This window comes from Aquarana catesbeiana, linkage group LG03 (assembly GCF_042186555.1).
Source record: "Aquarana catesbeiana isolate 2022-GZ linkage group LG03, ASM4218655v1, whole genome shotgun sequence".
Taxonomy (NCBI): domain Eukaryota; kingdom Metazoa; phylum Chordata; class Amphibia; order Anura; family Ranidae; genus Aquarana; species Aquarana catesbeiana.
Window position 1 is genome coordinate 229,295,740 of NC_133326.1, and position 15,945 is coordinate 229,311,684.

The 15,945-nt window shown below is 38.7% G+C and overlaps 1 protein-coding gene across 3 annotated transcripts in view; it reads right to left on the minus strand.

Moving 5' to 3' along the window:
- Positions 1 to 15,945, minus strand: part of MET (MET proto-oncogene, receptor tyrosine kinase) — a 212,544-nt gene that overhangs the window by 46,205 nt on the left and 150,394 nt on the right. For all 3 annotated transcript variants that reach the window (XM_073619840.1, XM_073619841.1, XM_073619842.1), the window contains 3 exons: positions 10,899 to 11,045; positions 2,549 to 2,705; positions 2,319 to 2,459 (listed from right to left, as the gene is read on the minus strand). In XM_073619840.1, coding sequence (XP_073475941.1) covers positions 2,319 to 2,459; positions 2,549 to 2,705; positions 10,899 to 11,045 — 445 coding nt within the window. The remainder of the gene's footprint in view (positions 1 to 2,318; positions 2,460 to 2,548; positions 2,706 to 10,898; positions 11,046 to 15,945) is intronic.

Below are 15,945 nucleotides of genomic sequence, written 5' to 3' on the forward strand. Positions count from 1 at the left end.
CCTTAGTTACCTCTTTCACAGTTCTACCTTATTCTCAGCAATATGAAATCTGGGGGAACTTTTGTATGAATCCTGCAGCAGTAACAAGAGTTCACTTGTTACAAGTGGCTGACTAACATCAAAGCTCATGGAATTATGACAAGTAGAATGAGGGCTGTTATCTGCTATACTGCACATAATATTGTGTAAATATGAATCATGAAATTAGAAACTGCTCATTAGTAGGACCACAATGATGATTCACACACAAGTCACCAGCTTCAAAGACAATCAGTCATTTCTGCTGAATTACATTTAAACTAGATCTGAATAATACCTGCAAATGCACTTTAAAATGAGATCTATAAACAACTTAAACTTTGACCTACCAGGTTTTTAAGACTCAGCTGCAACAAAAAACGTTTTATTTATGTTTGGATGGAGCAGGGTAGGGTTAGAGCCTCTGACAGTTTTTATTTGCTGCCTGTGTCCCATTGTAGAGATTCCCCTCACCTTCTGTCAGGAGGAATGGAGAATCACAATTTGTCTGAAGTTAGGCAGGGAGTTATCTATTCTTCTCTGATCATCTACTTATAAATGATTTTATTCTCTATTGATAAACAGCTTTTTAACTATCTGTACTGACTCTGATCTCCAGATTTTAAATACACTTTGTTGCTACATTTTACAGTAATGAAGAATGGCAGAGCAATCACACAAAGCCACAGAGAAAATTATTAGTGGAAAACCTATCTGTGGTTTATTACAAAAAAAAACAAAAAAAACAAATAAACAGACTACTAACTGAAAATTGAGTATTCGTATTACATATAGCAAGGACAGGTGAAGAAATGTATTGGAGGCAGAGGAGAAAAGATAAAACTAAAAAAAATCAGAGGTGATACAGTGTTTATTTCTGAATGTAGTGAATGATTGCATTTTAAAGGATAAGTTCATCTTTTGCAACATGTTACATGTTACACCCATATTCAGGGTGTAACATGTTATAGATGCACTGGCCTCCGCACCCCCAATCACTCGTTTTGACAGCAAGCAGAAAAACTTCTGCCCTGCTCACTGTCACAATTAAAAGACGTCTCGGCGGTGGAGGGCTCCAGCCGTCCGGCCGCATCGTTTGTTCACAGTGTTCTGTGAAAACTACAAGTACCGACAGCTTTTGGGGATATCGGCTTGCAGTTCTGAATGAACTGCCAGGGCGCTGTTGAACGCTCTAGGTAGTTTTCCTATCTGAGCTTACACAGACTGTCTGCAAGAACCCTGCATTGTGCCTGTGATCTACTGATCACCGGTGCAATGGTTTGCAGGGTCATAGTAAAAAAATAAAATAAATGCACATTTTTTTTCCCTGCTAAATGTGCATTTATTTAAATTTTTTATTTTTATTTTTTATTTTTTTTTAACAAAGTCAACCTTATCTTTTAAGTAGAAATTAAGTGAAATTGGTGCACAAGGGGCTCACTTAAACTAGTGTCATTACTGAGGTGAAGAAAATTATAAAGTTAGATTACAATATATTTAGGAATATGATTGGTCAACATAAGCTTGAACATGTTATTCCAGCTCAAACATTCATTTTTTCTTACTTTTAGATAAAGTAGGGAAAAAGTAAACTTTAGACCCTTTGTCAAGTTTTTTTGTTGTTGTATATGTTCCCCTTATTTCCCTTGATCAGTGACATTGGTAGTCACCTGGACAGGAAGTGATCACAAATCAACCCATCCAGCAAACAGACAACAATAAAAACCTGACAGCAGTTTAAACCCCTCCCCATGTAAAAAAATCTTAACAAAAATGTTTTAGCCGGAGTTACATTTTAGGTTTACATTAGAACTTCACTCAAAATTGAAGTTTTTTCAAAATTGTTTTTTTTTTGGGGGGGGGGGAGTATTGATATTTATTGGTACCTGCTCCCACTTTAGCAATCCTCATCTAGGCAAGGATGGCGTCCCTTGCCCACCCCCCCTGCAGCCTCCTGGAACATGTCTCATGTCCCAGGAGGTTGCAGGAACATTCACAGAGCGCCATGTGAGCTCCTGCAAGAGCAGCTGCCTGTGATTCCTCCATATCCAAGATGGCTGCACTGGGGTCCCACGGTGGGAAGACGGCGCTGGACCCCAGGCACTGGTAAGTACCTGATTTCTAAAAGACAGCAGGTACAGTATTTGTGGCTGCTGGCTTTACACAAAACAATAACAAACACATTTCTCATTAACCTCTGTAAATTTAACACAATTTTCAGGAATCAGGATTTGTTTTATTTATTTTTATGTAAACCATTATAATAACCACGTTATAAAATAAATGACAAAGTCTCCCACCTTCTGGAAATGTAGCCCGATAGTCCACAGATTCACTAGATACCATTTCGGTGGTGGGACTAACACTCCTTGCGCTCACCAGTCTGTCCAAGTGAGGGGTATGTACTCTGCCATCAAACAAGACACGTTCGCCACCTTTATCTGAAAGATTTGTCATTGGAATGTTAGCAGAATACCCAGAATCAATATTAATTTTCCCTTTCATTATATTTATAAAAAAAAAAGTTTACCTTTCAGCTGCCTTCTTTTTCTCACACACAAAAAAATTCCAAGTATGACCAAAAGCAGGATTACACAGGACAGAACTCCACTAAATATTGCAGTGTAGTTTTGATTTTTCTGAAACATTACTTTGCCAATGACAATGGATGAAACTTCTTGCAGTAGCTTGAAAATAAACAGACGGGTATTTATTATCACTGTATGTGAAGGAAATACTGTATAAGCAAGTAACATTCATACAATCAACTTGTTCATTTTCTTGACTGAGAAAAGCTGTATCAAGCATAATTTTTACACATTTTTATAAATGATCTACACAGCTCCCTTTACTGAACATATTATTCTATATTTTCCAGTCTAACACAAAGTCCATGATTGTCTGATTCTACAGATGAGTTCATACAATTCACATTATGTGAAAGTGATTTTTAATATAGCTTTTTTTTGACACCTTCAATTTTTGGAAACAAGAGGGCATGTAGTGATGAGCAGAGATATACTCTTTCTACAACCTTTACCTAAACTAGCTTTTCCTCAAATTAGGTCTAAAACAACTTAGTCTTTTTGACATAGCTCCATGAAGTCATCACGCCCGGAAGTGTCCCGGAAGTAAATTCTGATTGGTTTACATTGCAATATTGGACGTGCGGTTTTATCTTGCTTACATGTGAGTGCAAATTTTGTGCTTTTATTAATAAATGTATGAAATTTTACACTATGTTGAGCATATTGTTTAATTTCTATTTTTTCCATGTGATTGTATATGTGAGGAAATACTGGGGGGGGGGGGGGGTCTTAAAAAGCAAAGAGAGACCTCCCCGTTTATCTCTACTGGGTAAAAAGCCTGGATGAAAAGTGGATATATCTATACAGTGCGCTCTTTAACCATAGAGTCAATTTTTTTCCGGTAAGTCTTTAGGTGTGCCTCTCTGGTGGCAGTGATCCAGTCTGGTGAGAGATTCACATCTTTCCTCTTTTGTCATTTGGGGAATTCAGTATTATTTATTACCATATTTTTGGACTTTTATTGGACTTTTTACTTGTTTATGTTTATAAGATTTTTGAGAATCCAGTGTATTTTTGTTGGTGTAGAGCAGCACATTTTTGTATCAATTTTAGAATAGTTAACAATGAAATCAGAAGACCCTTTAAGGCTCTTCCCATAATCACTCTTTCCTTAATATTCTTAAAAAAAAACAGTATCTTTATGATAGATGCCAATCCTGGTTGGAAAGCCAAAAGAGCACCACAGTCACACCCACGACTTGTTGGCAATCTTATGTGAGCCAAAAACCTGGTGGATGAATAAGCTTCAATGTTAACATCTGCATGATTTACATCTTAGGTTTAAACTATTCTTCTGGCTATGGTCACTTGACTTAAACCATTACATATGTAAACTCATTTTTATAACTCACCTCCAGTATCTTACAAATATTCACAACACATACAAACATGCATCCCAATGTTCCCTCCATACTTTCACTCCGAGCATTCTTTGTGTCTCCTTGTTTTCTCCCACTTTTCATAAAGTACTTTATTTTTGTGCTTGTTCTTTTTTCTCGCTTCTACTCTCTGTAGCCTCCTGTTTCATTTTATTGCTCTGCCTCAAAACACAGGGGTTCTTATAACCTACAAAGCAATTCTTTATGCATGTTGTGTACAATCTAACCCTGGGAGGACCCAGCAATTTGATAAATTGCCAACATGTTGCCTTTTGTAAGTTTATGCGAATTTGATGAAGGTCACAGTAGTTAACTAAAATGGTTGAAAACCCAGGTACTGGAAAGTATATACATTTCAGCACTTGTTCTTCCTGACAGTGTTATACTCTTTCAAAAAACTAAAGAATCTGAGTTTATGCAAGCTTGCCAGTTTGCAAAGGTACGCAAAACAAAACCTTCAGCAGAGCACAGCCCTCCTCAAGGTCAATGCCAAGTGCACCATCTGGCCTGAAAAAAATAGAGCTGTAATGCACATGCTTTGGCGTGTGTTGGGGTGCCATCAAAAGTGAATGCCACGCCAATGCACCAACAGGAAAAACACACTTTGTTGTGTGCTGAAGGACACTTGCACTATATCAGTTGTGTTCCTTTATGCAATATAGCTTTATTCTGTTTGCATTTGAAAATTCCAGTAATTCTACTGTGCTGTTTCAGACATTGTGGCTGATTTACGAAAGCTGTGCGCCATCAGTAGAGGCACACAGTGAGGCGCAAAGCACATTTTCATATTTACTAAACGGTGCACCGGGAACAGAGTGCGAATCCCCCATTTACTATAGCAATCTCGGCACGCGGGAAAATGCAATCTGTGTGCTACTATGGACATGGCGCACGGCATCTTCAATTCAATATTTACAGAAGACGGAGGTGCCAATAACATGGGGTGATGTGAGGAAGTTTAGTAACAACTGCCCAAGTAACAAATATGCTCAAAATAGAATGAGAAAGTAACTTTTTCAGAGAAAGCCTGCTGTGCCTGCAAGTACGTTTAGAACTGCGTGAGATCAATGTAAGCAGTGCGGATGCGCAAGCGGCTCTTGTGTTCGTTCAAATGCATTTGTTCACTGTGCGGCCAAAATCTTAGTAAATGTTCAGCAACGTACATGCAATTGCGTGGGTTGAACGGGCACACCTCTAAACTTGACCTTTTTTTTTTATGCTGGTTCACCGTTATGTATTTTTTTAAGGAGATTTGCACACACGTCATGTTAGTATGTTACGTTGTCAACACGTTACATGCACCTTGTTAAAATTTTGTAAAAAGACTCTCACTCCTCTAGCTCCTCCTAAAAGACCATTTAACCTTCCCCCTCTAATGCATATGATTTCCTTGGGCTAGCTTTTGCTTTTAAAGGGGAATTCCACACTCCATTCTCCAATGCTCTTGTCTCCCCCTCTAACCCCTTGGATTTCCATGGGTTAACTTTTGCTTTTAAAGGGGAACTCCACACTCCACTCTATTCTCAAAAGGCTGTGAGCTGCCTTCACCAATCCAAACCACATCCTTTTTCAGAGCATACAACAGGGCCAGCTAGGAAAGGGGACAGAAGAGCGATCGCCCAACCCCCTCCTGAACCATACAAGGCCACATGCACTCAACATAGCTGGCTGCCTTTGGGGCATGTTGGGCTCAGCCCAATACCAACCACAAAGCACCTTGTACCCACTAGTTTAAAGGGGCTTTCCACATTTCGTAAAGCCCCCTGTCTGCAGCCCCCCACAACCCCAGCCTAGGGTTGTGTGGAAGAGGCCCTTGTCCCCCTGAATATGGGAACAAGGTGGTTGACTTTTGGGGTGCCAGAACCCCTCCTGGCCCCAAGCATCTACCCCCTTTGATGGGCTGGCTTGCTGTGTGTTTGGCTAGGGTTTGTTAGTGTGTGGGAGGGGCACAATATATTTTTAGTTTGTGGTGATATTTTTCACATGGGGGTTCTCATTTTAAGCCTTAACAGACCCCCATGGCCTTGTGTGTATTGGGAGGGGGCAGGCTATTTTTTGTTTTGGGTTAAAATCTTGCAGCTGCAATGTAGATTTGTAAGTTTTCTCTAAAGCTGTACATCTTTGAAGCAGCATTTTGGATACATGCTACAGATGCACCACTTTACAGGCAGAGTAAGCCCCCCAAGTTACTAGCTTTTAAGCAATTTTGCATTTTTAAAGGCATTTCTCCTTGTTCCGTTTTTGGGGTTGTCCAAATTGGTGACATTGATATATGTCCCTCAGGGTGGGACCTTGTACTGAAAAACCATTTTAAGGCCAATAACTAGAATATAAGCCAGCCAAGTGGGGACCAGCAAAATTAACAGGTCAGTTCCCATAGACTGCAATGGTATTTGTTGTATAACTTTTGCCCATGTTAGGCTCTTTATTTGCCTCCCTGGACCAGGGGGTGTTTGTCCCATCTGTAATTTTGTAACATGCTGGATGATGTGCTTAATTTTGAACAGGGGGGTGGCTTATTTTGTGCTAGCTGCATTTGGGTTGTTCTGGGCATGCTCAGGGACTTTGTTTATTTTCTGTGGTTTTTGATGTGTGAAATGCATTTTTGTTGGTCTGGGCATGCTCAGAGAGTTTGTTCTTTTTTGTGCTTTTTGTGTGTGAACAGCACTTGGATTTTTTCTGGGCATGCTTAGAGAGTGTGGTTTTTTGGGTTAGTAATTTAAGGACATCCTTAACAGGTGTACCCACTTTGAAGTTCTGTCTCTACATTGGGTGAACTTGCATTTTGTGTGTTTCATGGACTGTGCATGTGTTTTCAATTGCCTCATTAGCACACAAACCTATCTTATATAAAGCTTACAGATAGCATTCTTTACCTTGCCCTGAAAAGAGCCAAGATTGCTTGATGGTGTGTGTGTGTGTCTCAAGAGAGTACACGTGGGTGTGTAACATATGTATTTTCTCTCTGTATTTTGTTTGTTATGTCTTTGCAAAACAGATGTGTTTTAGAGCAAGTATTTTTGACTTTTTTTTAATTTCATATTTCATATTTTATTTTTTGATGTTGTCAATGTTTGTTGTTTGTAGGTTGTTAGTTTCACTTTGATTTAATTATCTGTGCTGCATTATTTTGCTAAATCTTCCTCAAGCTGCTGTGACTACTAAATGTTTAAATCTTTAAGAGACTGTCCGTTTGTGGGTGCAGTCCTTTTGACTCCTGTTAATTTCCTCTGCAAAATGGTCAGACCTCAAAACCATATTCTGTTAGTGTCTCAAATTAACATACATGTGTTTTTTGCTTTTCTTGCTCTTTTCCGAGTCCTGTTTTGTTGCCCAATAAAATTTGTAGCAAATTTTTATGTTTTATGTGTTTTGTTAATAATTTGTTTTGCAGATGCATGCTCAATCCAAGTAATGCATTTTACACTCTCCCCCCCACAAACAATTTTCATGCAACAGTATAACGACTAAGAAATATCGTTTCATGCAAGTGGGTCATGGCCAGGCCCGGATTTACTCCCTTTGCCGCCCCAAGGCCAGGTCCTTTAATGCTGCCCCCCTCCCCCACACACACGCCACAATTCTCGTCCTTTATCGATGACTGCTACAATAGATCAATTAAAAACATATCTCCACACACTAGAACACTGAAAATAACTGGCTTTAATTGTACAGACTGAAAATACTCTGTAATGCAGAAAATGCCTTTTAAAGATTTAGTTCTAACTTTTCTTTTGACAAACTCATAGATAATATCTTCATAGGAGAAAGTATTTAAAAGTTCTGACTCAATGGCAAGTAAAGCTAAACTCTTCAGTCTTTTTTGACCCAAAGATGATCGTAAATCGTTCTTTACTTGTTTCAGACATGAAAAAGATCGTTCTGTTGAACAGTTAGTAACCAGAGTGCAAAGATAAATACGCATTGCTATATCAATATTAGGATAAATAACCTGCAATTTTTCTGCTTTGAATGTTTTGTAGAGCTCTGAAATTGAAGCTTCACCTTTATCAATATTTTGTAGACGCTATAACTTTTGCGCAAACCAATCAATAAACGCTTATTGCGATTTTTTTTACCAAAAATATGTAGAAGAATACGTATTGGCCTAAACTGAGGAAACTGTTTTTTTATATATTTTTTGGGGATATTTATTATAGCAAAAAGTAAAAAATAATGCGTTTTTTTCAAAATTGTCACTCTATTTTTGTTTATAGCGCAAAAAATAAAAACCACAGAGGTGATCAAATACCACCAAAAGAAAGCTCTATTTGTGGGAAAAAAAAGGACGTCAATTTTGTCTGGGAGCCACGTTGCACGACCGCACAATTGTCAGTTAAAGCGAAGCAGTGCCGAATCGCAAAATGTGCTCTGGTCTTTGGCCAGCAAAATGGTCCGGAGCTTAACCTTCCTGGCGGTATGATTATTTCGGATTTTAGGTGCTGAAAGCGGTACAATTATTTTGCATGGAAATTTGGCGTTTTATATTGTAGGTCTGTAAATCTTAACAATAACACACTTAAATCTGTCCAAACCAGAGTCTAGTAGATATCCCGGGTATGATAAAGTTTGAAACACAAAAACATAAATTATAATATAATAAATAAAAATTAATAATTAAAAAAAATTAAAAAAAATAGTAATAAAATAAATTTCCCCACAATTCACTATCGCTCAATTCTGCAAGTGTTCTAATTTACTATCGCTGTTTTCTAGCTGGTCTAAAGCCACTTTTGACGTAAAGGGACACTTTTTGGTTGCTATGGACAATCTCCAGTTTCCAGGCAGAAAGAACAGTATATATCACATAAAACTGCATGCAGGGCATGGGCCAGAGCACTGGGGACAAAAGGGATGTGAAATCATTTCATACAGTACTGTAATCTGTAAGATTACAGTACTGTATGTGTTATGATTTTGACATTTTTTTGAATTTGCCGCCAGGCTCCGCCCCCGTGCGTCGCGCCACTCGCAGGGAACGGAGCCTGGCACGGAGAGGCTTCGGAGGAGGACGGAGTCCTCGGACACTGCGGGTGACATCGCAGGATCCCGGGGACAAGGTAAGTAACGCCGCCCCAGGATCCTGCAATGCGATCCCGAGTGTGGCTCGGGGTTACCGCTAATGGTACTGAATTTTAACCCCGAGCCACACTCGGGAAAACCGCCAGGGAGGTTAAGTGGTTAATAATTGAATAGTGACTAAACAAGAATTTGCCAGCAAGTTGCTGTATCACTGTCATGAATGATATTTGCTGCCACATGTGGCCAGGTGGGTGGACTCGTCTCAGAGTCGGAGGTGCGCTGCTCAGCCATAGGGTGCACTGCCCACGTGTCAGCCGACGTCACTGGTTGCTAGATGCGGGGCGGCCCTAGCCTAGCAACCAGTTCTGCTGCAGATGAGTGTAACTCTATCAGAGTGGAGGAGGCAGACAGTTTGTTTTTTCTTTTCATTCCGGGACAATACAGTGCCCGGGACACGGGACAAAGATCATAATTAAGGGTCAATCCTGGGCAATCCAGGAAGTCGCTGCAGGAGTGGCGCCGCCCCTGCACCAGAGGCCTGGCCTCGGTGGCCTTGTGGGAAATCCGGTCCTGGTCATGGCACATCTACATTCCAAATTTGGCAATTAAGATGGTCATGCACTATGCAATCTGATTGGCCAATCTCTGTACAACTCGATATTTAGGCAAAATAGGTAATAGGAAAATGCACTTGAACAATTAATTCAAAATATAGGAGATCAAACAGGCTCGTGCACTAAATCTAATTTATTTAAGATCTAACTGATTGCAGTGTATGATCACCTTTAAAGATCAAGATCTGAAAATATTAATTTATTAGGTTTAGAAACACTTCTCTGTTCTTTGTAATGTATTGAAAGATTTGGATAAAAAAAAGAAAAAAAAAACACATTTCAAAGATATATTAGAAGTGATAGGAATAAAATTAGCATCAAAAGGGTTAATTAACTGAGTGCACCTACTAATTGTCTAATAAGACACATCCAATGAGATGAAATTACCCAACTGTATTGGGCGTGCGCTATTATCAATGAGAAAACTTGCAGTCACCCTAGCGCCAGTTGCAGGTTACCTATTTATTATCGTTCTTTGCACTTCAATATGTGCCGATTCGCACATTCAATTAATGACTTTTCCGGCGCACCAATTAATGTATGAACTGGTGCAGTGCCTTCTTCTTAGTAAATCACCCCCATTGTTTCTTGCGTTTTCTTTTACAACACAGAATAGAGCATGCAAATTCGTTTTTTTTTTTTTTTGTTTACTGAATTCTGTAGTAGTTCTTGTGCAACAGGCTGTCACTCAAATAAGAACATCTCACACGGAAGTAAAATATTTCATAGCAAACGTAATGATGTACACACAAGATTAGTAATTGGAAGATGCATATCAAATTGAGGTGCTGACTCAGATTTTTACATGAAAAAATCAATATTTTAACAGAGAAAAAATAAAGTCAAAGATTTCCTAACCATTTTTATGTTATTATTTTTCCCGGAAATCTACCTGGTCTGATGTGTCACAATAGGCTGTATGCATCTAGAACATAACTATTTGCAAGCCTGGTAGGGGATATTCACAGTCTGAGCTGCACCTGTCTTGTACAGCTTCTTCAGTTAATTATAAGGGAGCTGTACACTGCTAGGAGATGACAGAAGTTTGTAATTCACAGCAGGTGAACAGCTTAATTATTCATGATTTTTTTTTCAAATACATTTTGAAAATGCAATCAACTGTAACAAAACGACTGCTTGACAAAATAATTACAAATATGACAAAGGCATATTCTGACCTTGAGACGAGAGGTATAAATAAATGTACACAGAGAACAGAGGCTCACAAATAATGAAACTCAGGTGATGCAGCAAACTCTATTGCATGCGGATCTTACCTCTATTTTTAACTCACTGTTGGATTTGATCAGATCACTGGAAATGGCGCAAGAGACAAAATCAGATTTGGACTGGATAATTTCACAGCTTTTGTTACCAACCTTCAGTACTTCACCTCTAACAGCTTCAGAGTCAATATAATCTCCCTGCAATCAAATGAGCAAAACAAATCATACAATATGAAAAAGCTGCATGAACTAATGCAAAACATATGTATAATACAAATGCGTAAAACTATCAGGGTGGATGTCAATCATCTAAAACATGGGCTTAACTACTCAATACTAAAAATGAGGGGTTGGGTGGAATATGGTCTGTTAAACCATAAAATATTTTATCCCAGACTTTGTTAGATCGAATGGCTTATATCTTGACATCCTCATATTTATATAAAATATTAGGAGGTTTAAATGATTTACAAAGCCTTCTTGAATTGGAACAAAGACTATATGGAAGCAGCTGATTGCACAGTATGAGACCTTTACCATCGTCTGGTCCCTTAAGATCTACTTAGGTATGTAAAGCATGTTGTGTAGTTTAGCAGTACTCATTTTACTAAGAATTACATTTTTAGGGTTCGGTGGAATTCTCCCTTAATGCAACCATGTTGTTGGCAATAATAGTATATTAATATGCCTTATGTGTCATCTGCCTATTTAATTGTGCTTTAAAAAAGCATAAAAAGCATAAGCAAAAGAGCATCTTTGTAAAGATGAGATGGGACACAATTTGTGTATGCATATACCTTGTATTTACTCATATCTTTATGAATTGTAGATTGCATAGATTTCTACACCACTTGCTCCTGATGAAAAGCAATTACGCCAAAAACCTTGAAACGCGTAGAGCTACACGCTGTACAATCGCACACGAGTGTTCAAATAGTAGTTTGATTATGTTCTCTTATCTATGACATCAATTGAATATGTAGTTTTGATAAAAACCTTTATATATTGATGTTTTTTAGATTTTGTATTAAACTATATATTTTTTTATATTTCATTGTTTGCATACACTATTTTTGGAGTCATTGCCCTACAAAGTCCCATCAGAGGGTTTCTTTGCTTTTTTGATGTGATGTTATTAGGGATGTGGGCAATCTCTCCTATTCCCCACTAGAATTGAGCCACTTTTTGTATATATTTAATTGTGCTGACATCTATACAAAGCCTTCGCTGCTTCTCCCTGTCACTCAATCCCCATCAATGCAAATGCAGATGATGTGATGATGTGAGTGTGTATGCTTTGAAAACTGTCTGCAGCATTTATACTTTGCATAATGGTGATAGCCAGAAACAGTTCCTTTTTTTCCTTCTGTCAACAATCTGCCGCCACCCTTGATATTACAGACAGTAAGCAAGGGAGGATAGCAAGATGGGTTCTCTGGTAGTACCTAGGCCAAAAACTGGCCTTGGTTAAATAACACCAATGCACTTCCTTGCAGAAAAGTTCAGCCCAAAATGTAAAAATAATGCATATAGAGTGATATTATTAAAAAAAGTTAATGTTTTAATTTGTTACCATTGTAGCTATATTGCCATTGTAGATATAAAAATTATTTTTTACCTTTACCATAAGAGGTCAACCTCAAAATGTTAACCCTTTGGTAGTACAGACAGTGTTCAAATCTAGTTATCTCGTTTACAGCTGATCATAAAGAACTGCAAACACAGTACAGACAGGGATAATTATAGTAAACATTACTCCAGAGCCTTCACCTAAACATCACAAAGAAGAGAGAGCATGTAAGGGTTTTTAAGCAAGTGAAATTATTTTAAAAGGTAACCAGCAAATTTTTTTTTTTTTTTGTTATACTATGTTAATGGGAACATGTAAAAAATATAAAGTAGGTGTTATCACAATCTGGCTGCAAAAGTGGAAATACACTTTAACATATAGATATTTAAATGGTAACAATAGCTTTTTGTCCATTTTAATTTACATTATTTTTTTTACATGTTTATAAAATGATCTTTCTTGATACATTTGTTCTGTTTCAATAATTTTTATTTAGTGTAATAGTAAAGTTAAAGTTATACAAATATTAGTCTGGTTTGTTATTTTATGAAAACACAATAGATTTTTACTGTACATTTGTTCTAAGTGGCTTTGATAGTATCTGGAGCCATGAACTAATGTAGTCTCTGAGCTATTGTACATACAGCCCTCGGAATTCTATGCAGCTTGCTGGCACAGGCACAGTAAGGCACTCCACTGACTCAGCAAAATAAAATAAAAACCCAGAATCCAGAACTCTGTGTTTCTAAAGACATGACAAGTGTGATCTGTGATGATCTGTGATGTTCTTTTTTTACTTAATGTGAGGGTGGGGCAGGTCAAAAGCCAAATTTTGCTTATAATGTCACTTTTAATTTAACTGTTATGCCCTGTACACACGGTCGGACTTTGTTCGGACATTCCGACAACAAAATCCTAGGATTTTTTCCGACGGATGTTGGCTCAAACTTGTCTTGCATACGCACGGTCACACAAAGTTGTCGGAAAATCCGATCGTTCTGAACGCGGTGACGTAAAACACATACGTCGGGACTATAAACGGGGCAGTGGCCAATAGCTTTCATCTCTTTATTTATTCTGAGCATGTGTGGCACTTTGTCCGTCAGATTTGTGTACACACGATCGGAATTTCCGACAACGGATTTTGTTGTCGGAAAATTTTATATCCTGCTCTCAAACTTTGTGTGTCGGAAAATCCGATGGAAATTGTGTGATGGAGCCCACACACGGTCGGAATTTCAGACAACAAGGTCCTATCACACATTTTCCGTCGGAAAATCCGACCGTGTGTACGGGGCATAAAAGTGGTTCTAAAGGCAGAAGTTTTTCATCTTAATGCATTCTATTCTAAGCCCCATCTCGATCCAATGAAGTTGCACGAGAGCCTCAGCAGGACTCTCCCTCCTCATTGGCTGAGACAGCAGCGATAGGCCATTGGCTCCTGCTGTCAATCAAAGTCAGGAGAGAGAGAGGGCAGGGCCGAACTACGGCTCCGTGTCTGAATAGATACACAGAGCAGCGGCTTGGCTCTGGTGCCCCCAAGGCAAGCTGCTTGCTGTGCAGGCACTTGGCAGGAGGGAGGGGCCAGGAGCACAGGCGAGTGACCCCAAAAGAGGAGGATCTGGGCTGCTCTGTGCAAAACCACTGCATAGAGCAGGTAAGAATAACATGTTAGTTATTTTTCAACAAAAAAAACAAGACTTTAATATCACTTTAACCTGTCCCTTAACCCATCCAAAATTAACATGCAGCCTAATCCCCAAAGTTACCTACTTAACACTTACCCTCCCCTCTTAAACTTAACCCTAAATTTAAGCCCTTAATACCCATGGTCTCCTCCAGCACTTACCACATAAAACAGACTCTTAATGTTTAAATTCCCCTCTTAAAATTGATTCCTAAAATTAGCTCTTAATATTTACCCCAGTGCATAACCCCTAAAACACTGAACCCCTAACTCTAACAGTAACCTAACTTAACCTCTAAGCTAAGCCCTAACACTAAATAACCACTGTTCTTCTATATGCTCGCTTGGCCTGTTCTGCATCCCACTGCGCTGACAGCATGCAGATCCCACACCAAAAACAAGTAAAGCTAATAACACAGGTCCAGTACAACTTGATCTATAATCTTTTATATGATTTTATCAATATTTATATGAAATCTTTTGTTTATAAAAAAAAAAAAAGATGTAATACCTGTACTTGGTAAATGAATGTCACTAATTTTGTGAAATATACTTGACTTTCTAGTATGAAAGCCCAGCACTACCTGCATACTTGTTATCTGTCTCTTTCCAGCTTTAAATTTCTAATCCAGATAGGTCCTGCCTCTGTTAGCTGTGCCTCTGACTCTTCCTGCTGTGGGTTTGAAACTGGATATCCTGCTATTCAGAACTCTTTGCAAGACAGACTATTCAGCCTATTCTGAACATAGCTTTCAGAAAAAGTAAAAGTAGTACGCTGTATATCAGTCTTGAGCTTGCCACCTGCTGGCTGCAAATGGTAAAAAAATTGAATATGCATATGCAATATATTTGTTGACTAAGAGGCAATAAAGTACTTACAAAACACTACAGGGACAATTTATTAAATGTGGAGCAGACACATTCTGGAGCAGTTGTAAATGGCAATCCGTTTCTATCTTCAACTTGTTTGGTTGAAGTGAAACTAAATCCATTGATTTAACTACTTCCCGAAGCAGTTACATTCAAAGTGTGATAACGCTATTTCTGGTATCACTGACGTCACTTCCGGTTCACTTCCGGTCCTGTGGAACGCACGCCAGGAATGGCGTTTTTACACCCACAGCTCCATTTTGAGGCTTGTTTTTATAATACTTGTTGTAAGTACCCACTCCCTTCTTTAATAAAACCTTTCTTTTTATGGTACTTCACTATCAGTTTCCTTCTATTTTTACTTCTGCGTACCTGCTGTGTTCTGGCTGAGAAATTCTTTAAAGGATTTCCGGACCTGAAGGCACATCATCTTATCCGCAATCCCAGGATTCTTTACCAAGCTTTAAATGACCCACCAGACTGAAAATCTGGGGGTCGTTGTGATCTGTTTAGTGGGGATACATGAGGGGGTGATGCACACCTGAATTTCTCTGAAGCACTTTATATTTACTTCACTGCTAATTGGAGCACCTTTAGTTAATTAATTTGGACTTTATTTCCACTTATTGTATTTTGGACTTTCTTTTGGTTAATAAATTTTCACTTATTGTTGTTTGCGAGCTCTTTATTACATATAAGGTGTGATAACTGTCACAGTTGCTTGCTTGTCAACCGAACTGTCAAGCCATTAAATGGCTGGTGTCATAACCGATCACATGTGCAGCTTCATAGCAACTGCAGATCAAACAGAGGCTGAAACAGCCCATAGATTATGCAACTTTATGCTGGAAGGAAGGAAAATTGCTAAATTCTCCCAGAAACACAGTCAGTGTTGATGGGAGAATTCCTTCTGCAGTGCTATTGTGTTCTGCCGGAGGGGAGAGCGGGAAGCCTTCTTTGCCAGCAGAACA